The sequence below is a fragment of the Tympanuchus pallidicinctus genome, unplaced genomic scaffold (genome assembly GCF_026119805.1).
Source record: "Tympanuchus pallidicinctus isolate F22 unplaced genomic scaffold, pur_lepc_1.0 scaffold10, whole genome shotgun sequence".
Classification (NCBI taxonomy): Eukaryota; Metazoa; Chordata; class Aves; order Galliformes; family Phasianidae; genus Tympanuchus; species Tympanuchus pallidicinctus.
In genome coordinates this window covers 2,249,677-2,277,268 of record NW_026294619.1, presented here as the reverse complement: position 1 = coordinate 2,277,268, position 27,592 = coordinate 2,249,677, and the positions used below count along the sequence as shown (strand labels likewise).

Sequence of the window (27,592 nt, the reverse complement as noted above, 5' to 3'; positions counted from 1 at the left end):
AGGTCTAGGCAAATATACATCCCTATTCTTAATTATCCAAACCAGCACATTTCTTGTCCCCATCTACCAGACCAGACTGGCTGCAACAGCTGGATCTTCTTTTGCCAACCATTGGGATGCCTTACTTGTGCAGGAAAGGCCAAAAACATGGCCTGTTCCTCAGGGTGAAATCTCACGGGATGTATCCATCCTGGATCTCTCTTTGGCAGGATCTCTTTGGCTGTTCCTCGGTACTGTGGGGACCTGTAAGACATTGGAGCTACTGCAGTTATCACTAATTTCCCAGAAGACATCTCCAAGAATGGCTACAAAGTGTATATGTCTTTTGCTGTTTGTTTTTGATTCATGATGGACTCTAAGAACGTGATGTTTCCATCACCCATCCCAAGCTCACTACACAGTTGGGTTTTGCATCACAAATGAAGAACAACAACCACAAGTAGCTGTAGCTCAAGGCTCCAGTAATGGGAATGCTTATTTTTTGCACACTTGGACTGGAATGTGTGAGAAAATTGAGAGAAGTGCCTTTTCTGCTGTTTCTCAGCCTCAGTCCTGGTTCATCACAGGCAGATAAGTACATATGTATGTCCTTGATTTTGCTCAATCTTCATGATCATAGAATCGTAGAATCACCCCGGTTGGAAAAGACTTTAAAGACCATCGAGTCCAACCACACCCTAACCAAACTACCCTAACTCTAACAACCCTCCACTAAATCATGTCCCTGAGCACCACATCCAAACGGTTTTTAAACACATGCAGGGATGGTGACTCAACCACCTCCCTGGGGAGCCTATTCCAGTGCTTAACATAAGATTGAATGAGTTAAAAAACCATTGGACTCAAGGCAATGCAACAGTTGTTCCACTTTTCTAGCTATCCACTCTGTCTTACACAGCAGCCAATACCTACACATCGTTTCTGAAAAATTCCCAAGATAAAGAACACCACAGTGGTTCCAACCCAAACTACTGTATTTTTCGAGTTTTTCCCATGCAACGCAATCAAATGAACACTAATATTAATTTCTCTCGTTTCTCATCCATGCATTCTTTCTACACTCTGTTCGAACAGCAGTTCAGCAATGCTAATATTTAGATTTACACCCTTCAAATTTGCCTATCCTCTTTAAAGCTCAAGTATCTCATAGCGGTGAGTCACTTGTCCACCTTCTTTGAGAGTACAATGAGTGAAATTCTTTAAGCTTTCTGTTTTTGGCACAACAGCATTCCGATACAATCTAAGAATCACAGAGACACCCTCTGGTCCCACAAGAACCGGGGAACAGGTTTGTCTAGAAAAAAAAAAACTGTTCCTCATGTGATGGGCACCCTACCAATCACACAGCACTCTCCTCCAGCAACCCAGGCTCCTTAAAGACCAGCCGAGGAGGGGGAAAGGGGCTTCTTGGGGAATTCACCAGCCAGACAGGTGGGTCCGGTTTTCTGCATCTCCAGCAGAGAAGGGTGAGTACCTGGCTTCGGTCACTGTCTTCCTCTGCAGACAAAGAAGCAAAAAGCATCAGTTACAAGAAAAAGAGGTTTTTATGTTAAATGGTTTCCATTTGAGCCTCTGGGCTGTGTTTAGTATGAGGGAGGCTGCTACCTGGATGAGGTTAACTGCCTAAGATTGTTAAGAGTTGCTTTTTTTCTTCTACTGCAAACTCTGCTTTCTGTACGGCTGTTTTAATTTGTTTCTTTTTTTTTTTTTTCTCCTAAAGACTTGGGAGGAGGGAATGGGAAAATTAGATCTGTTGCCAACATATTTGAGTATCATAAAAAGTCACTGTTGAGAAAGACAAATCCCCCTCACTTATGAAAATAGGAAAGGCAAGAAAAAATATCTCTTGTTTTGGTTCTGCTGAACTAATGAGGGAGAGAGGAAAAAACTGCCTCCCAGCTCTATATCTGAGGTAATTATGCCTGATGATTTACCAGCCGCCTCTCTGTACGCAGAGGCTTTGTTTCATAGCAATCTCTCTCCAAAGGAAACTTAATTAGTCTCTGACCCCTGCTTGATGCTGAGCTATGTTTTTGCTTTACATTTCTCCCCCGGTAGTGTAAAATGACCGGCTGGCTCTTCCCTTTCTCAACATGGTTGGAGCCTGGTGACCACACTGCTCTTTGCCTGGGCTGACTGTGTGCTGCTGGCAGGTGGGCGATGACAGAGGAGAGTATGTGTGCTGGAGGTGTTTGCCTCAGGATAAATAGATGGCCAACCGACACCCTCAACCATCTGCCTCTATGCAGCAGGGTCCAAGAATTCATTGATAAGTTATTTAATTGCATTAACGACAATAACAATGAATTTTGTTTACTCAAGTCCTGCTGCATGGAAGCTCATTGTGGTGTGGAGTTGTGAAAGGGGTCTGTGTTTGGGGTCTGTGCTTGGGGTTTGTGACTTGACCGGGGGAGTCTTGTCCCATGGCACCAGTACAGCCAGCAGCTTCACCTTGCCAAATTCCCTCCCCGGGCATCCTGTCACTTATCGTGCTTGTAGGGACAGACTGTTCCTTGGGCCCAGGCAAGCCCGAGGGATAGGAGGAGAGGTGGCTGGATGGGGTGAAGGGCAGGGCAGGGCCCATGGGCAAGGCTGAGGCTTCAGTTGCTGAAAGGCCGTGTTTGTTTGGTTGGGCTTACATGGCTCTGAGCCTTTCCACTGAGGCATCTGAAGGCTGCAGAGCCCATGGGGAATTGCACAAATGGGCCCCTTGTCTGCGCTTCCTTACACCAGAGGAGAAGAATGCCACGCTATGCACAGGCATGCTGAAACGTGGGGTGGGAGCAGGGGGTGAGGCACAGCTCAGCTGAGCCCAGCCATCTCTCCTCGTGCTGCTCTCCAGATGTACCAATCTGTCCCAGCCCCTGTAGCGCCATGCTTGTGATGGTGGGCAACAGCTCGAGTACCCCAACTGCGGCCTGTGGTGGGAGTAAGATGTCCTCCCTCTGGCCTCCCACTGATAGCAAAGCAGTGGTGGTGAAGGCCTCCCTAGATCTTAGGGAGAGGGATATGTAGTGCAGAGTTGATCACAGCATGGTTGAGACTGGAAGAGATCTCTGAAAGTCTCCTCCACCCAAACTAGGCTGTACAGGACCATGTCCAGATAGGTTTTGGGTATCTTCAAGGAGGGAGACTGTATACGTCTGGTGGAAGGGAGGGCAGTACCTCGTGCTTCACAAATGCTGGGGTGAGTGCTGTCACTTTGGAGAAACCCATGATGCTTACAGGTGTGTTTCTGGACGTCCGTTGGCTGGACTTTTGTGATTCCACCACAGCTGGCACAAAACACAAGGCAAACAGAACACAGCCTGCTTCTGCACGAGGCAGTGCCAAGTGCCAAGCCAATTTCTATTCATAGGCGTTTTTGGCTATAAATGGAGTGAGAGCAAACGAAAGCAAGGGACGTTCATCTGTAAGGCTATTGAAATCCTGTTTCAACCTGTAAAAGTAGGATGCAGAGGCTTCAAAAGTTCAATTAGGCCAATGGGCGTTAAGGATACACCAAAGACTGAATCACCCCTGAATCAAGGCACTGGTGCCATTAGTGACCCTGTATAGTGTTGGTCATCTTTAACTCAGGGGCAGGAGCCAGCCTTTGCAGAAAGGAGCTTGCTTTTTGGCCCCCACAACCTGCTGCAAGCCACTGTGAGTGGAAGAAGGGAGGAGAAATCGAGAAAGCTCTCAGGCTATGGAAGTAACATCTGCCTGCAGCCCCAGGAAACTGTTTGGGCTGTAAACTAACCTTAACCAGCCCACACAGAAGGCTTCCCTACTTCCAAAATTATTTCTGTCCTCAGGCACAAGCTGCTGGTGCCTGGGGAGGGACTGCCTCCCTGTGTCACTCTGGGTGGGTGGCTGTGAGTCACGCTTCTGTGTGAGGCAAACCCAGAGGTTGGTTTTGTGCCTCAGTATTCGTGCACCTGCCCTAAGTGCTTTGGCTTAATGCGGCTTACCTCTGAGGCGTAAGGGGGTGGGAAGGCCTATATCTCCTGCAGCTTCTTTTCTGGGGTGTGTTGGAGGGTTGGCTCTCAGCTGTCATCAGATCCAGCTGTTGTGATGACCTTGGAGCCCCTCCCCAGCCCTGCATCCCGATTATACGGGTCCATCTGAAGGGAGTGGAAGAGGGATTTCCATTGCACTGCTCGTTTTTAGGTCCATGATAAAGGCTCTTCTGCCCTTTTTCCATTTCCTGTTCTCTGTGCATTGTTTTATGTAACCAGCCCCACTGAGGCTTTCAGATCAAGCCCTCTTTCTCAGACTGTTTTGCCTACAGTAATACCTGCTCAAGGAGAGGCAAGAGCAAGTCAAGTCCTGGTTACAAGAAAGGGAAATTCTGGGAAGCATGTGGGTTGGGTGGGGAGTCCATGTGCAAGAGTCTTCATATTAATTATAAAAAAAAAGGCTGAGTTGTGCCAAGAGCAAAGCCAAGAGCAAGCCAGATCTGGCATCCTTTTGGTCTCAGTGCTGTTGTTACAATGCAGGGGTTCCCGTAAGAGAGAAAGGTAGGAGAAAGAAATTTCTGTAATGCTAAGGAAAGGATTGTGGCTTTGTTAATCACAGGTGGAATGATGCAACATGACACAGAATCCAGCTCTCTGCATGGCAGCTGGAGCAGACCCAGTTTTTCATGTGATAGAATTTGTGCACCTGTGTTCAGATCAGGGAGATATCATTGCTTTTTGGGCTGCCCCCTGACTTGTGATGACCCTTAGTCAGTAATAACTAAAGGCTTCTCTAAAATCTCTGGACTGTGAGCAAGGATTTAGGCTGTAGCCTCTACAGCTTTCAGATATGTAGAGGCCAAGTGCTCGTCACAGGTTTGTCAGGATCTGGAGAACACGTGGCCAAGCATTGCCCAGCCCAGATCTGAGTATTGGTGATGCAGTGGCACAGGCTGCCCAGGGAGATGGTGGTTGCTGCCCCTGGAGGTGTTCAAAAATCACGTAGATGCGGCCCTGAGAGACATGGTTAGTGTGCACGATGCTGATGGGTTGATAATTGGACATGATGATCTTAGTGGTCCTTCCAAACTTGATGATTCTATGATTCTGACCAGCAAGGCATTGTGTGTGACTCCTGGACATATTGGCTAGTAATAAATAGGGCAAGTTTGGCAGCCTGCCATCCACATTCAAATACAGCATCATGCAGCTTTAGATGTACTGGGCCAGCCTCCAACCACCTGGCTGGGAGTAAAAATGGCTTCTTATCTGGGAAATAATTGTCACTTGTGCTATCCTGGAAAAATACCTATGTACTCTGCTGCTGCTTGTGTAGTGGTAAAAGCATTGGAAGTCTCTCCATGCCAAAACCTCAAACTGCTGCAGAAATGGTGATAGGAAATTCTGACTTTTTTCAACTTCTCATGGTTCATTAGCAGCTGCTAATGTCTGCTCTAATTTTTCAAAAGTTTATTTGAAGCATCTCAGAGCTGGTAGCCCCAGGAAGAGGGGTCCCAAGTGCAGGTACTCCAGCGGGAAAGTCAAGCTTTGCCTTTTGCCTGCTCAAGCTGGGCCCGCTTCAGCCTTTCTTTCATTGCCTGTATTTTCTTAACGACACAACACATGCAGCTATCTCAGGGTTGGAGTTCTTCTTCCTTGCCATGCACACACACGCTCTGTCCCTTTGAAAGAAGGGCTTCATCGGCTCTGGAATTTGGGCTCATTTCTCCAAGAGGTCTCACACCTCAGAATAATCCTTTATGCCGCTCTCCCTGGAGGGAGCTGATGTTAAGGTGGAGAGCCTGGGCCCAGCCTGCAGGATATAATGTTCTCAGGAATTTGATGGGAATGCTACTTGGCCCATCTCCCACAAGCCAGCTGCAGCCTAAGCAGCTCGGTCCCTCATACCTGATTGGGAAGGAATGGGAGCCCCAGCTTCAGTTCTCGGCAGGGGGGGGAAGAGGGAAATATCCTTAGTAAGTGATGGCAAGCCCTGAGCCATAAGTATGTGTGTGGGATACAGCTCTATCTCTATGGTTATATTTGGTTCCATGCTAGTGCTGGCCAAAAGGGAATGGCCAATAAGATCTGTGATGTGCCCTGGAATAAATCTGGCTTCTTTGAAGGAGAAGTGAGGTGAGGAAATTGAACTCATTTGGTGTTCATCCCAGTAGCCGTTGATTCCAGCCAGACGGAAATGTGTCACCATGAGCTGTGCTTGTGCTAGGGGTCTGCATGGGTACTGGTGTGTCACCAAAAAAACAAGCCAAAAGTGAGTTGAAGCAACTGTCTGTGCACAGTCATCCCACTCTTGCGTAGCTCAACTATCAGAGAGCATTTCAGTTATTAGCTTCATGCCTCAGGAGGTTTTTCCTTTAAAACTACCATGAAGCAAGGAGTGGGAGGAGTACAGACAGATGGATTCCGTCTATCTTCTCTTCATGGGTAATTTCTGTTTCTAAATGAAGCCTATTGTACTGGTCTAACTGACGACTGTCTTTGATTTTTCTCAGGTTGCATGAAGATCTAAAGATGGCAAAAACTGACAATGGCATACGCATCTGTCAGGGTCTATTAATCCTGGGGAATGTGGTCATTGGGGTAAGTGAAGTGGGACGTGGATGGGTGGCAGCTTCCTTACAGTGTGACACTTCTTAACGCTTCCTAGCCAAGAAATCCCTTTTCACATGTGAAGACCACCAGTAAAAAGAGCAATGTAGCATTAGGCAAGGGATAAAGGAGAGCTGTTCTGGCAGGTCAGTTGGGAAGGAATGGCAGGGGTTGATCCACCAGACCAGCTTGTCTCTAGAGGAACAGCCCTTGCTGCTGACCAACATCTTTCCAGCCAACTCCTTCCATATAGTGACAGGAAAGTTTGTGTTAATTTTATTCTTAACATTCTCAAGTTCCAGGCCTGACTTCTGAGGTCCAGGCTGGGTGAGTTTTGCTTGCACTTCTTGTGTTAAGGATAATAAAAGGGGTTGCAGAGTTGGGCATAAGAGGAGTTGAGGAGCTCCTGCTGGCAGGAGGCTGAATAGAATGAATGCAATCTTCACGACTCTGTTCTTTCCCTCAGTTTAACAGTTTTCCCTAATTTGTGCTCCTCAGATGTGCGGTATTGCCCTGACAGCAGAATGCATCTTCTTTGTGTCAGATCCCCATGGCCTCTACCCTCTGCTGGAAGCCACAGAAAATGATGACATCTATGCTGCGGCCTGGATTGGTATCTTTGTTGGCTTTGCACTCCTCGCTCTGTCTATCCTCGGCATCATTGGAGTCATAAAGTCCAACAGGACTTTGCTACTGGTGGTAAGTGTAGCAATGTTTGCCCGTTCATTCCTGCCAAACTTAAAAAATATTGGCTTATTTGCCCTGTCTGTCTTGGTATTTACCGATCGAATAAAGACAGCTTTTATTGGTGAAGAGAAGCCAAAGGTTCTTCTTGTCTCTGGCTGTGTTCTCCCACAAGGTGATATCTGTGAGGACACATGCGTGAGAAGCTCTGAAACTAGGGTGGGGGAATTAATAGCAATAACCACAATGACAGTAACCACAGTGAAGGTTTAAACCGTGTGTCCTGACCCTGGCTCTGAAGCCCTGCAGAAGCACTTGTGCAATCAGATGCACCTGGGATGTGGTTTAGATTCTAGTTTCTTCACACTGCCTTTCAGCTGTCATGTACCATTTAGTTTAGGAGCTGATAAGTAATGACTTCTTTACAAGGCATTAGTATGTGTTAGTGTACCAAAAATGGGTGCAGCTGACATTATGCATCAGCAAGCAAACAGAAATTACAGGGATGAGGATAGATAGCTTTGAATACACCAAAAACAATGTTAAGGTGCAAACAAACCTCTACAATTTCTTACTCAGTCCTCAACTTAGGTTGACAGTAGTTAAAATTAATTGGTGTGCACATTAAGGGAGGGTAGAGTTAAAAACTCTGCAGTCAGCTCTATCTTGGCTTAATGTAGGGTGGCAGGGTGTCTGTTTTAAAGAGGAGACAGAGATCTGAGCTCTCGTGCCAGAAAATTCACCAGTAACAAGTGATGGAAGAGAATTCCCTTAACTCTAAATGTTGATGTCTTGACTGAAACCCAAGGCTGTAGTACAGGGCAGAAGCTAGTGAAAGAAGAAAACAAATGCCTTGAATCTGGGAAAAACATTTTGAAGTGTAAGAGGAAAAATGGAGGCATGAGAATTGCGCAGGGAATACAGAAAAGACTGAAAGGGATTGCGTTGAGAAGAGAAGAGAAGCAGTGAAACAAACTGTGAATGGTGCTCTTGAGAATCAGTTTTCATGAAGGTCCTTTCCTTACAAAGCATGAGTCAGGAGGATCTGAACAACACATTAAATTGCACCTTCTCTTTCCCTGAAGTACAGTCTCTCCCGCTAGGATTGACTAGCTTCTTGCTGAGAAGCTTCCAGCTTGCAAACAGAGTAATAACTTGCCAATAAGATGCAGCAAAGAAAATGGCTGATGTTCATCTTGGGCATATTGAGCAAAGTATCATCCCTGAAGATAGAATAGGATTAATGCCATTCAACAAGTTTCTGATGATATTATGTCTGTGAGATGGATTACAATTCTGGTCGTACACCTTCAGAAATAAGATTGCCAACTGAAATGAGCACAGATAAGGACTACATGAATGTTCAGAGGAACAGAGAAGACTGGGGACACTGATGCAGCTCAGTTTCTTTTGGCTTGAACAGAGTGTGGGGCTTAAACTTGAAAAATACAGAATGGGAATAAACTGCTTAATTTTTTCTCCCATAGCTGACTCTACTCTCTCTTCCCAACAGTATATTATTCTGATGCTGATCACTTATGCATTTGAAATGGCTTCTTGCATCACGGCAGCAACTCACCGAGACTTTGTGAGTATTGCCTTTCTCATGTCTTCATGCAACTGCATTGGAATATGTTGCAGTTTTACGGCATGCTGTTTCCTGTTTAGTGGAGTAAATGGCCTGTGTGGTGGGTGGTACGATGTAAGTTCAAAGGACTGCTGCTGAGTTAGAGCAAGACCCCACAAGGAAAGCATCCAACATTCATTCTAATGAAGGAATTATCTTTGTTGTTCTGAAGAGAGTTTTGCTATTTTTGATGCTCCCAAATGCTTATAACCTTGCAGCTAAGGAAATAAAAGTGCGGGTTTGCTGAATCATCAATGCAGCGTTTAGTCTTTCAGCTAGAGGCTGATTAATCTCTCATACAAACCTTCAGCATCACAACAGGCAGTGTTCCTAGTGAGGAAAAGATGACATGGGTTATTGCAGATATCTGTGGGGAAAATGACCTGGAGGCTCTTCAGCTCCAAGCAACATCAAATGTAACCCATGGCTTCTGCATTCTCCTTTGATCCGACATCTGGAAGGACAAGCTTAAGAGTCGTTCTCTGTGTCTTTCTTGCTCCTGCCCCTTATATCTTGCTCTTTAGCCTCCTCTGTGTAAAACTGGGAGTGATGGGGGGAACAGCATTCCAGTTCTCTAGCTGGATACTGAAGCAGGCAAATTCATCCACATATTTGCTTTGCATGGCCACTTATTTACGTAGTTCCTTCATTCTTTTCTGATGGTTTTTTTTGTTGCTGTTGTTTGTTTATTTGTTTTCTCCTGCAGCTTACTCCAAACCTCTTCCTGAAGCAAATGCTGGAGAGGTATCTGAAATCAGATGCAGACAATAACAATGACAAACGGATGACCGACGGGGTCACACAGACATGGGATAATCTCATGCTTCAGGTAATAATAACACTGAATACTATCACTAATTACTAAATGCTCTGCAGCTCTGGAATTTCAAATCCTCCTCAGACCCACTCAGTAATAAAAAGGATAGCATCTGCCTTGAACCTTAGACAAACTCCTGACACACTCCCCATTTTGCTTGTTTATCAGATGGCAGGCTGGCAAAGGCAAGCACTTCAAAAATCTCTCCCATAAATCTGTGGTTAATGCCTAACCATACGCAGGGGCCAGCCTTGTGCAGGGCTGTGACCTTGGCCCATGAAGTTTCCTTCTCTCACCCCACAGAACCAGTGCTGCGGGGTGAATGGGCCCTCGGACTGGCAGGCCTACACATCTGCTTTTCGCGTGACACACAACGACGCCGACTATCCTTGGCCACACAACTGCTGCGTCATGGACAACCGAGGTGAACCCATCAATCTTGATGGCTGCAAGCTTGGGGTCCCCGGCTTCTATAACAGCAACGTAAGATTTTCTCTGTTTTTGCCAGTTAATGTGTTAGTCTGAAGTGCCTTGCTGGATGGAAAGGAAATAGGGAATAGCCTTCCTGCTTTACTGTAAGCTACAGGTGTCCAAAAGTTTTCTGAAGAAGCAGCAGTGCTTGTAGGTTCCTGACTATGTAGAATACAGCGCAGATTGTGGTAAAGGCTTTTCTGACTGTTAGGAATAGTCACATAATCAAATGGAAAAGACCTCTAAAATTATCAAGTCCAACTGCCAATCTATCTCCACCATGCCCACTAAGCCATGTCCCTCAGTGCCACATCTACATAGTCCTTCAACACCTCCAGGGACAGTGACTCCACCACTTCCCAGGGCTAGCCTGTGCCAATGCCTCACCACTCTTCCTGAGAAGAAATGTTTCCTAATATTCAACCTGAATCTCCCCAGGTTCAACTTGCAACCATTCTCTCTTGTCCTATCACTGTTACCCAGGAGAAGGGGCCAATCCAAACCTCACCACCACCTCCTATCAGGGAATTGTTGAGAATGATGAGGTCTCCTCCGAGCCTCCTCTTCTCCAGACTGAACAATCCCAGTTCCCTCAGCCACTCCCCATAACGCTTGTGCTCCAGGCCCCCCACAGCTCTGTTGACGTACTCTGGACACATTTCAGTGCCTTAATGCCTTTCTCAAGGTGAGGAGACCACACTTAACAATGTGTGAATTGGAAGAAAACTATTCCACTGCTACCGATATGAAGCAGTACCTCATACACGCAGGTGGTCACCAGCTAAATCAACCACTGCCCAAAGATGAGTGCATACATGAGTGAGCAAGACAGCAGTTCTCCTCCTCTAGGCAGCTGTCAAAACTAATGGAGAACAGATGGCAAGAGAAGAAGAAGGGTTATCCTCTGGCATTGTGCCCCAGGAAATGAATAGTAGGGCATCTCAGAGAAGTGCTTCCTACAGTGAGATCCATTTACTGAGCACATCACTTGCTGAACTTTACAGTTAACCAGCTTTTCCTGTTCAGACTGATTGCTGGGTCATGAGCATGAAGTTCTCCACTAACAAGCACTTCCAGAAGATGTTCAGGTTTCCAAACTTGCCTGTACCTTTTGGATTCAGGAGTCCAGCTCTATGTTGACTGTCTTTGTGTTCAGCAAGTGGAAAATTGTCCTTGAAGTATTTAAGATGGGTCTGCTTTGTATCTGGAGTTAGAAACATGCAGGTTATCTGCAAGTTGTCAATAATCAGTGTAGTTCTGGCCTGTCTTTTTGAATTACTCAAATAACAATAGGAGAGGATCATGCCACTTTACTCTCTCTTGGAGATGGATGAGCTTGTAACTGAGGAACAGAAGCTCAAAGCTTGTGTTGATTCATGCATGGTTGCCTTACAGGGTTGTTATGATGCTATTTCTGGGCCACTGAACAGGCAAGCCTGGGGTGTTGCCTGGTTTGGTTTTGCCATCCTCTGCTGGACTGTGAGTACTTTTTGTTTTTATTTCCTCTTCTCTTTCCTTACGATTCCACACCCACCTGGGTGGAGGAGGATGACAGGGCTGAAAAATATCTAAAGATGACATTTATTTCTCACCAACATGCTTGTAGCCTGCTCCACTAGCAGGATTACATGCTAATGTTTCCCGTCATCCCTGGCTACCACGCTGAAGGAGCTAGATGGCCTTCAGGCCTGCAGTGTCCTGCTGCAATCTTAGTAACACAGCATAACAAACAGCTTGCAGGTTCTTGTTTTCAGAGGGTATTGGAACATCTAAACTGTGATCGTGAGAGATAATTCCATTTCTAGTTTGAAGACTTTGCAGAAGTGTTTCAAATACTTAGGGTTCAGCAGTTTCGTGACAGATAATCCCCAGTGAGCTGAGTGATCCGGTCAAATAGTTATGTCTGCACACATCTTTCTGCACTGTGAAGTTTCTGTGCAGATAAAAAAGCTTTAGGCTCCCTGTTCCTGAATGAACTTTGCTTATCAAGTATTTCTGTTGTTCTCTCCTATCAGTAGGATTACATGGGACTAGGGGGAGAGGTGTGGGGAAGGAATGAGGACAAGAGAAACTCAGTAGTCTTGTCTTTTCAGTTCTGCGTCCTCCTCGGAACCATGTTCTACTGGAGCAGAATTGCATACTGAAGGCTCAACATCCTCAGCCCTACCATGAAGCATTCTTTGAAACTGCATTCACTCATCTCCTGCTCCATTCACCTTGTGCCACTGGGGACCTGAAGCTTTCCCTCTATCTCTCCCATATTGCTTTAGCCCCTCAGAAAACATGACACACTAATGTCACACACTTCTTGTCCCTTCTTCTGCTGTCTAAATGTCTCCTGGCTGAGGTGAAACCTTGATTTTGCTGTGTGAGAAATCCTTGGAGCTAAGATAAGACACAGTCTGATTTGTTCTGTGATAGAATCACAGAGGAAAATGTCCATCTATAGTTGCTCCAGAAAAGTCCCTCTCTAAAACTAGGCTGAAAGTAAATCACAATGCTATAGGTTCTGGCAAGAACTGCCTGAATAAAGCTGTAACCTCCTGTGACCAATAAAGGCGGGTGCAGCAAGGGAGAAGACTGCAGAACTCTCTAATATATTTTATCTTTCAACTTCTGTTCCTGGTATCCATCACTCCTTGCCTTAAAGTAAGGAAGATTTTCTAAGAGTTTAAATGTGTCAGCAGCAAAGACGTATCACAGATGAAAAGTCTGCTGCTAGCCAAGCTCAATGAAAGACTAGCTCACTCCTCTGCAATGTGCTGCCCGTGTTCAAACCTACCTCCCTGTGAAAATACTGCTTCTTCTCTACCTTCAGAAGTGCCAGACCATGAAAAATTCCACGAGCAACTCCATCAAAATCTGCACGTGCTTCACACAGGATTTCACTAGAATATGTGCAGAATACAAGGGGTCCTGTGCTCCAGCTGCCTTTGTGGCAGGGGCTGTCCCACACCCCTCAATCTCCCTGCTGTCTACACGGATGTGCTCATGTCCTCCTTGCACTTCCAACCCCACATCCCCAGATCAGGCAGGCCAGGCAGCAAAAAAAAAAGGCAAAAGTCTTGTGACAAATGCCAACAGGGTGCTCTCCAAACCAAATCCAGTCAGTTCAACTGCAGTTCACTTCGGCACAGGCTGATCTGGTGTCTTTCCGAGTGAATGCTTCAGTTACACGTTCGTGCAAACATCCTCTGGGGTAGAGCATTTTAAGGTGTGCTGTCTCAGATTGTGACAGTTTGCCAGCTACTTTCATTCCTTGTTTTTGTATATTTGCCAAAAATGACAATTAAAAACAAGTGGAAGTAAAAAAAAATTTTACTCTCGCTCGTGATTCTGTGTTTGGGAAGGGGAAATGAAGGTTTCTATCTGGGACCCCCGGGACTGTGAGGAAGGTCTGAGTGCTCAGAGCCCTGATGCAAAGAAGGTGTGCAGGTCAGTGCTCCCTCACTGGAGTACTGGGGGAGACAGAGAGGGCGAAAGGCTTGAAGGAGAATCAGGCGCCTGAAGCACAGAGGGCTTTCCTTAATGTCTGTGTGTTCAAAAAGAATAATCCCCATGGATCAGCCCTTTCAGAAGGGAAGACCATGTGGAAAGGTCACTGTTTCAGCTAGGAGGTGACTGTCCTTGAGGGTCTGGACTCTCAGCCATTTCCTTAAGCCTTCTGTCTTCAGCCCTTTTTGTGAGACTTGAGGACGTGGATAGACCACAGGCACCATATGTGTCAGTGATCTGGTTTGTTTTATGCATGTCTTTCCTGTTTGTTTGTTTGTGTGTATGTAACAAATAGCTAAATAAATCCAAAGATTTAGTTAGGCAGCAACTGCAAAGACTTGCCTGAATGCTCCTTCTTGAGAACTGCAAATCCCTACCTACTGCAACAGCAGAGAAAAGAGGAATGGGGGAGGAGGGACAGCACACTGCCTCTATCTTCGCTTGGGCAAATCCCTCCAAAACCTTCTCAGCCATAGCAGCTTTGCAGAGAGCTGCTCACCTGCCTACAGATCTCCTGCTTGGGTTATTTCTGCAGGCCAGGTAGCTCTGGAAATAAGCCACATGTCCAGGTATGGAACACGCTAGAGACTTCTGCATATGGATGTGGTTGGAGATACAGACTGCAGTAAACTTTAAGATCATGGTAGCATGTAAATTTAAATATTATTTCCTCTTCTGGTCTGCTGCTTCAGACCCAGAAGTCTCTTTCTTCTTGCAACATCTAAATATGCGGAGATTATAGCACAGCTCTCAAAATAGAGAAAATACAGCAGGATTTTATAGGAGAAGAGAAACTGAGACTGTCTTGAATAGATCACTGCAATATTCACTGCTCCTACCAGTTGAAAATGATATTACTGACCTATGACACAAATGGCAGTTTAAGCCAGCTAGATTCGTAGAATCATAGTATGGTCTGGGTTAAAAAGGACCACGATGATCACTGAGTTTCAACCCCCCTGCTGTGTGCAGGGTCGCCAACCAGCAGCCCAGGCTGCCCAGAGCCACATCCAGCCTGGCCTTGAATGCCTCCAGGGATGGGGCATCCACAGCCTCCTTGGGCAACCTGTTCAGTGCGTCACCACCCTGTGTGAAAAACTTCCTCCTAATATCTAACCTAAACCTCCCCTGCCTCTGTTTAAAACCATTCCCCCTGTCCTATCACTATCCACCCCTGTAAACCCTTGTTTGTATCCACCCTTGTAAACGGCTGTTTATAAGCTCCCTTCAAGTACTGGAAGGCCACAATGAGGTCTCCCCAGCGCCTTCTCTTCTCCAAGCTAAGCAATCCCGGTTCCCTCAACCTTTCCTCACAGGAGAGGTGCTCCAGCCCCCTGATCATCTTAGTGGCCCTCCTCTGGAACCACTCCAAGAGCTCCACATCCTTGTACTGGGGGCCCCAGGCCTGGACGCAGTGCTCCAGTTAAGGTTAGTCAAGTTTACCTTTTGCTTTTTGGGCCTTTAGCTCACATGGCACATTATGATTTAGAGTTTACAGAGAAAAAAATAAAACTTGTGATGAACCAGCAGTCTCTGAAATGGTGGATCTATGCAGAAGTGCCAAGCACACCACACTTCAACCAGAAAAAGCCAGCTTTAACTGCCTGAACTAAGGTGGGAAAAGAAAGAAAGATGCTTTTCTGTTTTTTCAGCTTTTGAGGCTGATCCCAATCTCTACGAGTTCCCTACCTGAGATGCCAGGGGAGGGTGAGGAAGGGATGGAGCCCATGACAGGAATGATGGTGAACAGGTTTGTGTGTTGGCTGGGGCTTGTAAATAAATCCTATTCATTCTCAGCTGTTTGGATTACTGCTGGAAGTTGTGGACAAACCTGGTCATCGAAGCAGGCAATGTGCAGAGATACACAAAAAACTTCTGGACTAAAGCAAGATGAAGAAAAAAATCCACCAGGTGGAAGTTGCATGGTTTGTTGCATATTTGCTCTGCGTATTTTTTCTCTGTAGGTGTGAATATTCACAGTTCTCTCCTGGCAAAAATCCATGTTTAAATTCTCCCACAGTTCCCAACTGTATTTTTAGATTATTAATTTACTGCAATATTCCAATTCTGAAAAAGGAATCTCACTCAGAAATATCCTTTATTCACACTTGACTGAGCAGCTTGAGATCTCTAAGATCCCAAGTGTCTCAAATCCTGGCCACAGCCCTTCAATACACGAGCACCAAAAAACCCAACACTCCCTCAAATTACTGAATGTTTGTAGCCAGCATTGCTGCAGGTCTTCATTCCTTCAGGCCACGGAGCTCCACAGGCCTGCTTTTGTCCTCATTTCTCCAGCAGGCTCTCCTACTCCTCTCCTCCTTTCCTCTCACTTGTCCTTCACTTGCATGAACCACCTTTGCAGGCCCTTTCTCAAGCCCCATCTCTCTTCACTTCACTGGTTCACTCACAGCACACAGTGCCTTGTGTGCTTGCATCCAGCTGCCAGCTCAGTGCATAAACCTGCACCAGGCTGTTGGTGGCGTTCAGTATCCTCTGACTCAGATGATTTATTTCCCATCCTGCTCACTGTCCTGCCATCTTCATTTTGTGCATTCCTTACAAGAGGGACTTGTGCCAAAAAATGCTTATTGGGACCAAGCGTGACCTAAAACAAACTCATAAACGAAGCCTCCTTCTTGTACCCCGTGGCAGCCCTGCTCTCTCTAGCAACTGGGGAAAACCTGAGCAACGTGTGGTATGCTGGGAACCTCCTGCAGGAATTCTCCCTAAGATCTGTGTCATCCATCTTTAGGAGAGGTCGCTGCCTGGCGAGCTTAGGATGACTGCTGAGGGTTTTATCCACAGCAGAAAAAAAGGTGAGGGTGTTTCTGACTATGTGAGCTTGCACGCGAGGTGAAATTCCAGCACAGGCAAGGTCAATAGCAGTTCCTGCATGTGCACTGGTGGAGATAAACTCTTGAGAGAACCAAGTGATGGGCAGCGAGCTGCTCTGTCTGCTTGGGGCTCATATTGAATGTGAGTGCAGGATGAAACCTTCCATCTCTCTCTACTTTTCAGGCAATGCACACCACTGACTGTACTCCTTTTTCAGGTGGCACCGAGCTGGGAGAAGGTAAACAACTACAGTTTGTGAGCACTTGTTTCTTCTAATCTAAACTGATTCTTACAAAGGAGGAGGGAAACAAGTCACCTAGAATAGTAGAATCATAAACTCATTATGGTTGGAAAAGACCTCTAAGATGACCAAGGGCAACCGTCAGCCCATCCCCACCATGCCCATTAACACAAATCCCTCTGTGCCTGTGAAAGACCAAGAACGAACACTTTCTGACATTTTCCAGATTGATTCAACTCTTATGGCTTATGGGGTGTTTTTTTTTCTTCCTTTTCAGGTTTTACTTTTCTGCAAACTTTCCTTCTTTAATAATTATCATGTGTGTTACTCTCCTTTCTCCTGCTCTGGTTGTTCTCATGTTCCTGTTCCTCGTGGTTTATTTTTTAGCAGATACTGAGCTTTCTTTGAAGTCATTTCCTCTCACTGAATTAAAATATTTCCTGGTCTTTTCAGATAAGGGATTTGAATGCTAGAGAGATATGTGCTCCCTGCAGCAGATGTGAGAAAACAGGTCCGGTTTTAAGAAGTATCTGGACCCAAAGTACAGGACATAATTCCTGTGAATTTACTAGGTATGCAAAATATGACTTATCTCACTCTGCAGTTTGCAAATACTACATGTGAAAGCAGCCACCCTTTTTCCTTCCGGAAAGACCCAAATGCTCTTGTTTTAACACTCATGTTCTACCTAACCTCTGGGGGAATCAGGACCCAGCCAGGTGCAAGCTTCACAGCTCCTGTTCATTTCTAAAGCCTAAACACGTAAGATGAGTTTTTGGAAGAACTGATCCTGCTCAGAAAGAAAATGTACTCCAAGATCTCACTGCCTTTCTCCATCCTGGGCATTACCATCGTGTTCTTGTTGCTGCCTTGTGCCAGATCAACTTAAGTTTCCCCCACTGGGATAAATTTCCTTCCCTCACTGCTTGCCTTACTTTTGCTGCCAGCTGACCTCAGATTCCAACCAGTGGGATACTGGAGAGGCATGTCCAGCTTTCCACAGTGCAGTGCATGAGACACAAGCACATGGCTCTCTCTGGTGCTGGGTTATCTTGTCTCCTGGTTAACAATCAGTATGGGAACTAGCTTCATCTTGGTTTTGACTTCTCTGAAATTATCTAAGATGTTCCAACTGGTGTTTCTAACGCAGCCAATGCAGATGCTTGTCCTGACTCAGACTTTCAGACACATAATGATGGGAAAGCAGGCAAAAGGAATTGGCTGAAACTGTGTTCAAGCACTTCCATGTGGTCAGGCACACTCACGTGGGGCACAGCGCTGACTCGGGCACAACCAGTTCTACAGTGCCTCTTTTGCTTCATTTTGACAATAGCAGTGCTGGGGGCAGTTTGAGATTCTCCTCCTTATTGCCAAGTCACTGCTAGGCTCTGTGGCACAATGAATACACAAACACTGTTTCTCATACAGCACTAATAATTGGCTGGAGCCAACAACAGTTGTGGAGTTCAGAGGTTTTCTGTTCCATTTTGTGTGCTAGTTGCCATGGAAAGCAGGAAGCACAACCCAGGCACTTTTCCTAAAGGGAAACTGAAGTCATGAAGTTGGTAGGAAAGGGAATCAAGTCCTGAGTTCAGCTGCTGATAGGAAAAAAAATGCATTTCATTAAACCTAACGATTCTTCTGTTGTTTTGGGGGGAACACAGAGCAGGATAAACTGCAGATATGCTCACTGACACTACAGCCACTGGAACTCCTGTCTTTTTTGTTGCTGCCTTATTTTTCCCCTAGCGTCGAATTATGAACACACGCTAATAATATTCACCTCCACACTGAGACTGAATCAATGAGGAAGCTGCAAGAATCCAGAGAATCAGGAAACTTAATAATTTTGTGAAGATCTTGCTTATCCTTTACAAATTGACAGAAATGCATACGTGATGCATCAAAAGCTTCATGGTAACTTTTCTTGTTCATCTTCCCTTGTCGACTCTGTAAGTTTTGGCTCCCAGAGTATTTTTGTCCCCTATTCTCTGTGGCTCTTTGTTACTGCAGACAGCAGACAGGAGGGCATGCGTGATTACGCATCACTGAAACATCAGCCTGAAACACTAAATAAAAACATGAATTATACTCTTGGAAATTTTAAAGCTTTTCAGGTAATGGCAAATCTGCAGAAGTCTCCAAGACCTCACTTCATTTTCAGATCTACAGAACAGCTGCAGCTCTCAGAACCCCTGATCAGAAAAAGGCATCATCAGGGTCTTAACATTCACCCCCCAGTCAAACCAAGGAAAACACAGCTCAGTGCCCTGGCCACTCGTACAACAAGAGAAAGGTTCAAATCCTGTCTCAGAGGAAAGCATACACATTGGCACTGCATTCATAAACCAAACCCAGGAGATACAAAATATTTTGAAACATCACTAGGGCACAGCTCTGTTTTTATAAAAACTCCAGTTTAATCTCATGGCTGAGACCTGGCAAAACATCTTTTTTTGTGGATGTTTCCTTTTTTCTCTTTTTTTTTTTAAGCAATACACAAAGGCAGACAAGTCCACACAGAGAACAAAGCTTAACAAAATTACAACCCAACAGGGCTAGCAGGAGAAATAATCAAAAACCAGAGCCAGCGGGATGGGGACAGTCTTTTTCACAGTGTCTGATTTTCAATTCTTCCCTTGACCTGGAAGCAAATAGTGTTTCAAAGGAGACCAGTGCCTGCAAGAGCAATATCCAAGGTCTGGGCTACTGCATGGAGCCCATAGGAAGCCTTTGCTTCCTACCGTTTGCTTTCCTTCCAAGCATGTGGAAGTCCCACTCCATCTCCAGTTGAACTTGGTGACAAGCTTTCCATTCCTTTCTTGGAGCACAACTGGTTACCATCAAGTCTTTAGGAGCAAGTATAAGCTAAACAGAATTGGGATCAGCTGCAGCTTCTCCCCCACCCCTGGAGATTTTATTTGATTTTTTAGGGATGGAGAGAAGCAAAAAGTACAACTGCAAAACCTGGGCGTGCCCAAAAGGGAATATGTGCTCTGGTAGATTGGGTGTGTTGCCAAGGACTGGGGAGAAGCTTGTCATTGAAAGCTGAGGCAGTCTTTGCACTCTCGTCTCCCATGATTTCAACCCTCCTCTCCCAGGATATGATCCCACTGAGGAAGGCAGATTCAGACCTTCTACCCACCACAGACTAGACAGAATTAATTAGCTTCTCTAAGGGCAGAAAGCCAGTTGGTCTCACGCTTTCAGTGCTAGAAAAGTTGCAAAACAAAATAGTTTCATGCATCAGCCCAAGTTTCACAGATGTGTAGGATTCTTTTTAGACAATTCCTTCATTTTAATTACATTTCCTTTTTAATATATTTATATATAATATTCTTATATATATATAAATTTAACACAATATTCACCATTACAGGCATTTCAGAATTCATAAAGAAAAAAGACTTTGATTGCACCTTTTGGACTCTGGGTGAGGGAAAATGTTGCAGGGCTTTATAAATGCCCTCTACTGCAGATCTAAGTTCCTCTGAAGCTCTAAGGGTGAAAAAAGAAGTGCCTCGGTCTTTCAGAAGTGATAGCATAGGATGGGCAGCCCCAGAGCAATATGGTTTATAAGATAAACCTCATTTCTGTTTACCCTCGCCTGAATAAGGCAGCTCCCACATGGACTAACACCATCCATGACCCTCTTTTCCATTAGGCAATTCCAAGCTTTGCTCACCCAACCATTTCACGCCTGAACTTAACAGAAGCTGCGCAAAACACGGGAAGAATAAGGGAAATTTAGCCACTTCTCATCTCCCACTGGTAGAAGTCCACAAAAGCTTGTGATATCACACCATGATTCAAATCAGTCCATCTGCAGACTTAGCGAGTCTTCAAACTCTTCACAGGAAATTCAATGTTCCTGGGCCTCTGAAATAATCCTTGCAAACCTGCAGATGATGTGACCATCTTCCTAGGAAGGTTGTTTCCACAGTGCCAAGAACAATCAACTGAGCTCTCACACAAAACTTCAACTATGGGGCGAGGCCCGTATCCCATTACACAGCTCTATCACTCTCAATGCTTCACAGAAAATCAAGCAAACAAAACCAAGGATCGATTAAAAACTAATAATAAAATCTTTCCTTAAAACCTTGTATTTAAAGAGTCGTGATGGAGGACAGGAATTTGGTACCCGCAATGTACAACTGCAAAACCCTGAACTTCAGAAGAGCTTCCAGTCTCAGGTTCAATCTGATACTGCAGGGTTGCAGAGGACAACCTAGTGGCCCTGATGTGAAGATGACATCAGGTCTGACCCTGGGGATGATCTCAGGAGTGGCTCACTAAAGCGGGCTCTTGTGAAGATCCAACCGCAGTCAGTATTACTCATTGGTCGATAGCTTCAGGTTTTTGGCTCTGTCCAACTACCAAGCCCTGGTTCTTGAAGCTGACTTCAGGTGTGGTGTCAATAGAGATCCACTTCCAAGTGTTGGAAAATCTGCAGAAGTTGAGTCTACAGCTGTGGATGGTGACACCTGTGCAACAAAACAAGTGCTCCCAATTCCATAGGGTCTGCAAGGGCTTTATTTCAGCCCTTGATACAAGCCTACTTGTGGCCATAAAGCTATCGTGATGTGCCTGCATTACACCCCCGCTTGGCTAGGATCTTGAAAGTCTGATATATCAGCTGAAGGCTGGAGTTGAAGTTGTTAACAGAGTAAACTGTACGTAGCTACATAATGAAAATCTCTTACAGAATCCATGCTTAATGAAAACCCAGGACCTGAATCTGAGCTCAAATTCTGAAACACCTTTTAAAAGTACAGTCTGGATACAGATCTCATTTGCGGCTGATCTTTAATATTACATATAATTTTCCAGTAATTTTCTCTTGCAGAAACTTCCCCAGTTATGCCAAAAATACTATTACTTACTGGAATGCTGTTAAGAGCGTACTATATACAAATTGCCAGACCTCACTTCTTGTTCATAGATCAGCTTATATGAGATCAAGAAGGAAAAGAAAGAATGGTTTTAAGGTGCCAAGGTTTCATCACATTTTCTTTTTCTTTTGACACATTATTTTATGAGTTTGGCTGGCTCCATTCCAGATGCCTTGGCAGTCAAAACTTCTAGGAACTGAGAGAATATAAATCCCTGCCTAAAGTAAACTATTTTGTTGACGCCAAAAAATCTGGGCACCATTTCCGTTACTTTTACTTTCTGGAAAACCTTACCACAATACATCGTATCACACCTTCCCAAGTCATTCACATTTAACATTCACGTGGTGCTTAAAAGTTTTCCCATAAGGCAACAAGAAAGGCACTTGGGTGCATGTAAATGCAGCACAGAGCAGTACTATGAGCAACACGGAGGATTGGCAGTCCCTGGTTTTAATGGCAGGCAGCACAGGCATTTTATGGCCTGGGAGGAAGATAATATGATCATTATGAAGCTGCATGTGCTGGATCTGCCATCCACAGCTTGCCCAGGTAAAGCATAGGCTGGCATCTGTGAGACAACATGGACCCAAAGAACTCTAGGTTCTTTTCTGAATTAATATTCTTCCTCAATAAAACTGACAGCACAGGCTTAGCTCTCTCCTCTGTTTCTTTTCGTATTGCATTACACATAAGTGAGGAGTGCAATGGGGAGGATCAAATACAGCAACTTGTGACAGGGAAAAGCCCTCTTGTTTTTTCACTCTCCCTCTGTATCTGGCAAGATAAAATCCTGCTGAAGATGTATTCCCTGCATCTGTATGCCAAAGCTTCTCAAAAGCACCCTGGCATCTCTCTCCTTTAGCAATCAAAGTGTGCAGACAAAGCACGATACAGACTTTGGGCCCTTTAGCCACAATGACGCTAATTAAGTGACACATTCAGGACAGACCAAGATCTCATGGGCTGAGTTTGCTAACAATTTTTAAATGCCAGTATTTTAGGGAAAAAGCCCTAAATATACATCCACTGGGAAATTCTGACTGAAACTCATTGTGGCGGCTAATAGTATTTCCTACCAGCTGCTCAGATACCTTTCAGACAATAGCCCATAATACACAATGGAGGATGTACAAACTCAGATACCTCCATGAATGATGGTCCCTGTAAGTACCATTACAAGGACAATCTCAGTGCTGGCAGCAATACCTGTGTTCCCATCTCCTCCATAGCCACCAGTGGCATTTAAATTGCAGAGACAGTACAGACTGTACCCAGCTTTGCAATTGCCCATTATCACGTACCAGGCAACAGATGAGCCTTCAGTAAACTTAGAGTTAGAGGCTTTATAAAGGAAGCTTTAATTCTATTCCCATGGCAGCTATTGCTTATATGAACATGTATTTGCCTGTAATGATAACGGGCCTTTAGGAGAGAGCTTAATTCACTTCAAATGCATCCCTCAGAATATTGCTCGTGATCTGTTCTGCAGCCCCACAAATCATCCTCTTTATCATACCCTCAATCAATTTGAAAGCACTGAGGAGCAGGGAGGTGAAAACCAGCCTTGCTCTCATAGAAACAGTGTAAAATGGTAAGGACAAGGAGTCTGAATGAGGAAGAAGCACCTGGGGACATGCCACACAGTGGCAATGAAAGACCAAGGGTCAAGGATTATGTCAGTCAGGACACAAGAGGGCAATAGCCCAAGGACACGCAGTTCAGAAGATCCTCTTGCTTTCCTCTGCTGTGTGGAGCATAGCTGGATATATTTGCCGAGCAGTCATCTGGCTCTAAGCAATGACAAAAATAATTGATACTGGCCTACATTATGACCATATTTTCACTTCCATTGATACCAGTCTGAGAAGTCTCATTCGCTGGACACTCACTCCTCAGCCTATCAAAGGAAGGTGTGGGTGAGTACAACAAATCTCACAACCATGACTTGGAAAATTCAAAGAACAACTAGGCGTTTCCTGTTCAGCTTTCATTTCACACCTTGCACGTGCAAGAAAGAGCACATTTTTAATGCAACAGAAGCATTGGAGGCAGCACCTTTGGGTTGCATGTTTGCTACTGGAACATCCCTGGGTGTCTTACACCTTTTGTGTCTTGCTGATGCCAGCTTCCCCTTCTGCTTCAGCTATTCTGCTTCCTACAGTATTGACTTACACTGTCCAAAGAATACAGCAGAGATAGATAGATAGACATGGCCATTCACTGGCTGTGAGGAAAAGACAGAAGGAGGTTCCAAACATTTGAACTTACCTCCTCACCTTATCTACATCCAGAGATGCAATGCTTTAGAACAGTGTCCCTCCCTAGCCCCATGCTGTAGTTATTCCAAGATTTATTTTTCCTTTGTTTTCTGTAGAGAGGATAAGGCTTCCACAGGGCTTGTTAGACAACAAGAATATATCTTCGGAATTGCTTACAAAAAAAAGTTAGACGGTGAGGGACCAGAAAGGGACAAGTAAGGGAAGGAAAAGCAAGACAAAAAGACTGACCCTCCATAACAAGATACTTTGCAGGAAATGGTAAAGATTGGGTTCTTTTTGCACAACACAGTAATAACAACAGCAAAAAGGAAACAGAGTTGGTCTTGGTGTGGACACTCCCATCCCATCCACCATGGAAAAGGAGCTAGGGAAGCAGTTACTATTCAATCTGCCTCCCACTTCGTCCATCCAGAATCACAGAGCGCCTCTGTGGCTGGTAAAAGCAGCTGGTAGAAGTCTCCAGTCTCTGGCCATTCTTGGGGATGGTCATTTTGTTCCTCAGCATCACTCCCTCAGGTGTGGTCCGCGAAGTTTCAGACAGATCACCACAAATGGAACTCGAAGAGGAGGTCTGAGTAGGGCTTCTTATGGGTGATAACAACACCCTGGAGTCTGCTGAAGAGGAGGGGTGGTCCATAATGGGGAAAGGGGGACTGAAGAGAATCAAACTCTGGGGCCTCCCAGGCCTAGATCTATAGGAAGGCTTGGAGAACCCTGATGGCCTCTCCATCTTTGAAGACTGGGGGTTATCTCCACCTGTCTCCCCCTCAGAAGTACGCTTTCGGCGCAGAACAGGGGCATCCAGGCTAGGGTTATGGCTGGGCTGAGACGACTCCAATGAAGAGCCAAGGCTGCTGTGCCAAGGGCACACTGAGTCTTTTTGAGCTGGGTCACTGTTTTCTTTTTCTGCTTTGGCTTTCTTCTCTGTCAGTGGGCTCTTGGGGGGCTCCAGATGGCCCCATGCCACTCGTTGAGTCTGCCTGCCAGCCTGCTTGGCTTCTGTTTCTTTCTTTTCCACTTGTGGAGCAGAATTTTGAGCCTGCAAGGGCTGGGGGATCTGGGTGTACTGAATCTTGGGTGGTATCACAGGCACAGCTCTTGCCTGGCACATCTTAATCATGAAGGAGGTCCTGACTGCTGACACACTGACGGGGGCAGAGTTACGACGGCCAGTGGTGGCGTGGGCCACTGCCAGGTAATCTAAATCTAGATCTACATGGGCACTGAACGGGGAGCGCCAGGAAATGCCTTTACTGCCAGCAGGGCAGGTGGTTGACAGAGATGGGACTGAATCACTGCTTTTCACTTCCTTCTGCCCATACAGGAAGCTCCCAGTGGCAGAAGGCATGGCCAGGCTCTCAAATGTTAAGAAGTCTGGAGCTGGAACGAGTGAATCCAAGTTGAGGGATGACGGCCTAGTTTTCACTTTACGAGGTGTTTCTTCATCTTTATTACTCTGAAGTGACTCAGTGGCAGAGCACACTTTGGTAACACTGTCTTCTGCCAGGGCAATGTCCCGAGACATGGATGACTCCTCCTTTGTGATCTTTGCCTGTAAAGAACTGTCGGGGGCATTTTGGTATGGTAAAGACGGCTCAAACTTTGACCTCCAAGGGTTTTCCTTGCTTACATCCATTTTTTTTCTCTCTGGCTCTGGAAGAGGGAGTCTGGAGGGTTCTTCTTGCTTAGCTGGTGTTTCCTCCCTGCTGATGGGATACCTCAGTTCATCAGTTTTCAGAGGTTCTTCTGGAAAACACATACTACTCTCATCTTGCTTAGCTTTGCCCATGCTAGTTGGAGAGCTGGACTTTTTGGGCAGTTCGTGAGCCAGTGGCAAAATGTCACTGCAAGGTTGCTGCTGTTCAGGGGCATCTATGAAAGAGAATGGGATAGTCCACAAACTCATCACTGTATCTTTACTATCCAGAGAGAGGCTGCGACTGAACCGTGGTCTAAGAGAAAGGCCTGCCTCTGATCTCTGATCTTGTGGCTGAAACTCTGGTATTGTCTTCTGAATGTCCTTAAAGGTTGGAGAATGGAGTGGGCTTGTGACCCATTGGTGATCCTCCCACGGCTCCACGAGCTCTAAGCTCTGCACATTATCTGCCCAGTTATCCTCGTCCTCCTGGTCACCAGCATCATGAGTTCTGCTGACAGCATTGCCCTCCTTCAGCTCCTGGATTCCAGCTCCATTCAGTGCCTTGGAGGAAAATGTGTCCCTTCCATCAGCAGTCACTATCTCAGGCATCTCACTCTGAGTCTGCACTCTGGTATGATCATCACTTTCCTTCTGCAGCTGGCAAGTGCTGTCTTTTCCTTTCTCTGATTCTGAATTTGCTCCTTTGGAAAGAGAAAATTCATCTCCTGGAGTAAGCTCATTAGCTTCTGGTTGACTACGAAAATTCCATTTCAAGGGAGGAGTGACACATTCACTCATACTGTCTTCCACTACTGGGTGGTGGTTCTTTGGAGCAGCAATGCCAGTCAGGGGAGTTCCCAGTTTGGGTAGGGCTGAAGCACAGCTCTGCTGTGCAGCCACCTCAGACTGGCAGTTTTGGTGGCTGTCTGGTTGTTCTGTGTTGGTGGCACCAAATAAAGGCACCTGAGTTGTGGTCTGTGGGGTTCTGCCTGCAGAGTTCTGCTCAGACAGGGTAGAACATTGCTCTGGACCAGAGGAAAAATTATTTGGTTGTACTGAAGAAGAGGGTTCAGAAACTGGAACTGTCTTGGGGTCAGCTGCTGGAAAAAGCAGGAGTTCTTCTTCAGGTTCGATTATTTTCAATTCATGTTGTATCTCTGGCCACAGTGGTTCTAGAAGGGCATTTGCAGGATCCTCCTCAGTCTGAAAAACAGAAGAAATGCCATGACCTGGCAGTTCACAACTTACTGCAAATACTCCTCAATTTTCCTCATACAGTCACTTAGAAAAGACAGGCTCCTGGATAAGCATGTTCATGGTTACACATACAGTAATCAACCCAGTGAAGGAAATACATTTATAAACAAGTAGGTTTATGGAGAAGATCTGAGATGAGGCCAGAATGAGGCCTGAGAAGATGAACTGAAAAAGTGAGGTGAATGAGGAACTGGAATATCTCAGCCTATTTCTCAGCTCTTCCCATTCAGTGCTCACTTAGCCTTGCCAGGGGTTCTACATTCCCAAATCACACTGGAATGTATAATCTGTTTAAGAATATATGCCAACAGATCTTTAAATAGATGTCCTGCAATGAGTACCACTGTAAGAAATCTGATGAAAAAGGTCTGGTAGAAATACAGAGGAAGTGAGGGGGGGAAAAGTGTGTCCAGAAAATGAAATAAAAAAAGAAATTTTCAAGCTGTACGGGACAGTAAAATAGAACAGCAAAAATAGAAGAAGAGTTCAGAGACCTTGGGTCAAAAGTATCAGACACCTGGACAGTCTCACATCTGGAGAGTCTCACAGCTGACAGATTGTACTGACTGCAGTCATAGTTACAGGAAGGGAAAATAAAGAGCAGACAGTAGGTAGCTGCAAAGATAAATCACCAAGTGCTTTAATGGACAGAAGTGAAATCAATGCAAGGTCAATTCTTGACTCTGCTTAGCGTAGATCACAGACCAAGTTTTCATGACTACGGGCACACAGTGAAACTATGAACAGCCTCCCAGTCACCACAATGACATTTTTCCCCAACTTTTTTCTTATGAC

The 27,592-nt window shown here is 45.4% G+C and overlaps 2 protein-coding genes across 4 annotated transcripts in view; one reads left to right on the top strand and one right to left on the bottom strand.

Annotated features, from left to right (window-relative positions):
- The first annotated feature begins 1,347 nt into the window (after positions 1-1,347).
- UPK1B (uroplakin 1B) lies at positions 1,348-12,731 on the top strand. 2 transcript variants are annotated; one of them, XM_052704963.1, is made up of 8 exons: positions 1,348-1,466; positions 6,455-6,542; positions 7,050-7,250; positions 8,749-8,823; positions 9,569-9,691; positions 9,983-10,162; positions 11,546-11,629; positions 12,244-12,731. In XM_052704963.1, the coding sequence occupies exons 2-8, from the start codon at positions 6,474-6,476 to the stop codon at positions 12,292-12,294; spliced, it is 783 nt and encodes a 260-aa protein (XP_052560923.1). In that variant the 5' UTR covers positions 1,348-1,466; positions 6,455-6,473; the 3' UTR covers positions 12,295-12,731. The 2 variants fall into 2 exon arrangements, with proteins under 2 accessions (XP_052560923.1, XP_052560930.1); XM_052704970.1 differs by lacking the exon at positions 1,348-1,466 and adding an exon at positions 1,985-2,153.
- Positions 12,732-19,122: 6,391 nt separating this feature from the next.
- Positions 19,123-27,592, bottom strand: part of ARHGAP31 (Rho GTPase activating protein 31) — a 57,255-nt gene continuing 48,785 nt past the window's right edge. For both annotated transcript variants that reach the window (XM_052704792.1, XM_052704802.1), the window contains one exon: positions 19,123-26,743. In XM_052704792.1, coding sequence (XP_052560752.1) covers positions 24,281-26,743 — 2,463 coding nt within the window. In that variant the 3' untranslated portion in view covers positions 19,123-24,280. The remainder of the gene's footprint in view (positions 26,744-27,592) is intronic.

Bases quoted from the DNA above. Each gene is read 5' to 3' on its own strand.
- UPK1B (XM_052704963.1), top strand. From the start codon at position 6,474: ATGGCAAAAACTGACAATGGCATACGCATCTGTCAGGGTCTATTAATC. The intron at 8,824-9,568 runs GTGAGTATTGCC...TTTCTCCTGCAG, and splicing joins CAGCAACTCACCGAGACTTT to CTTACTCCAAACCTCTTCCT. The intron at 11,630-12,243 runs GTGAGTACTTTT...TTGTCTTTTCAG, and splicing joins TTGCCATCCTCTGCTGGACT to TTCTGCGTCCTCCTCGGAAC.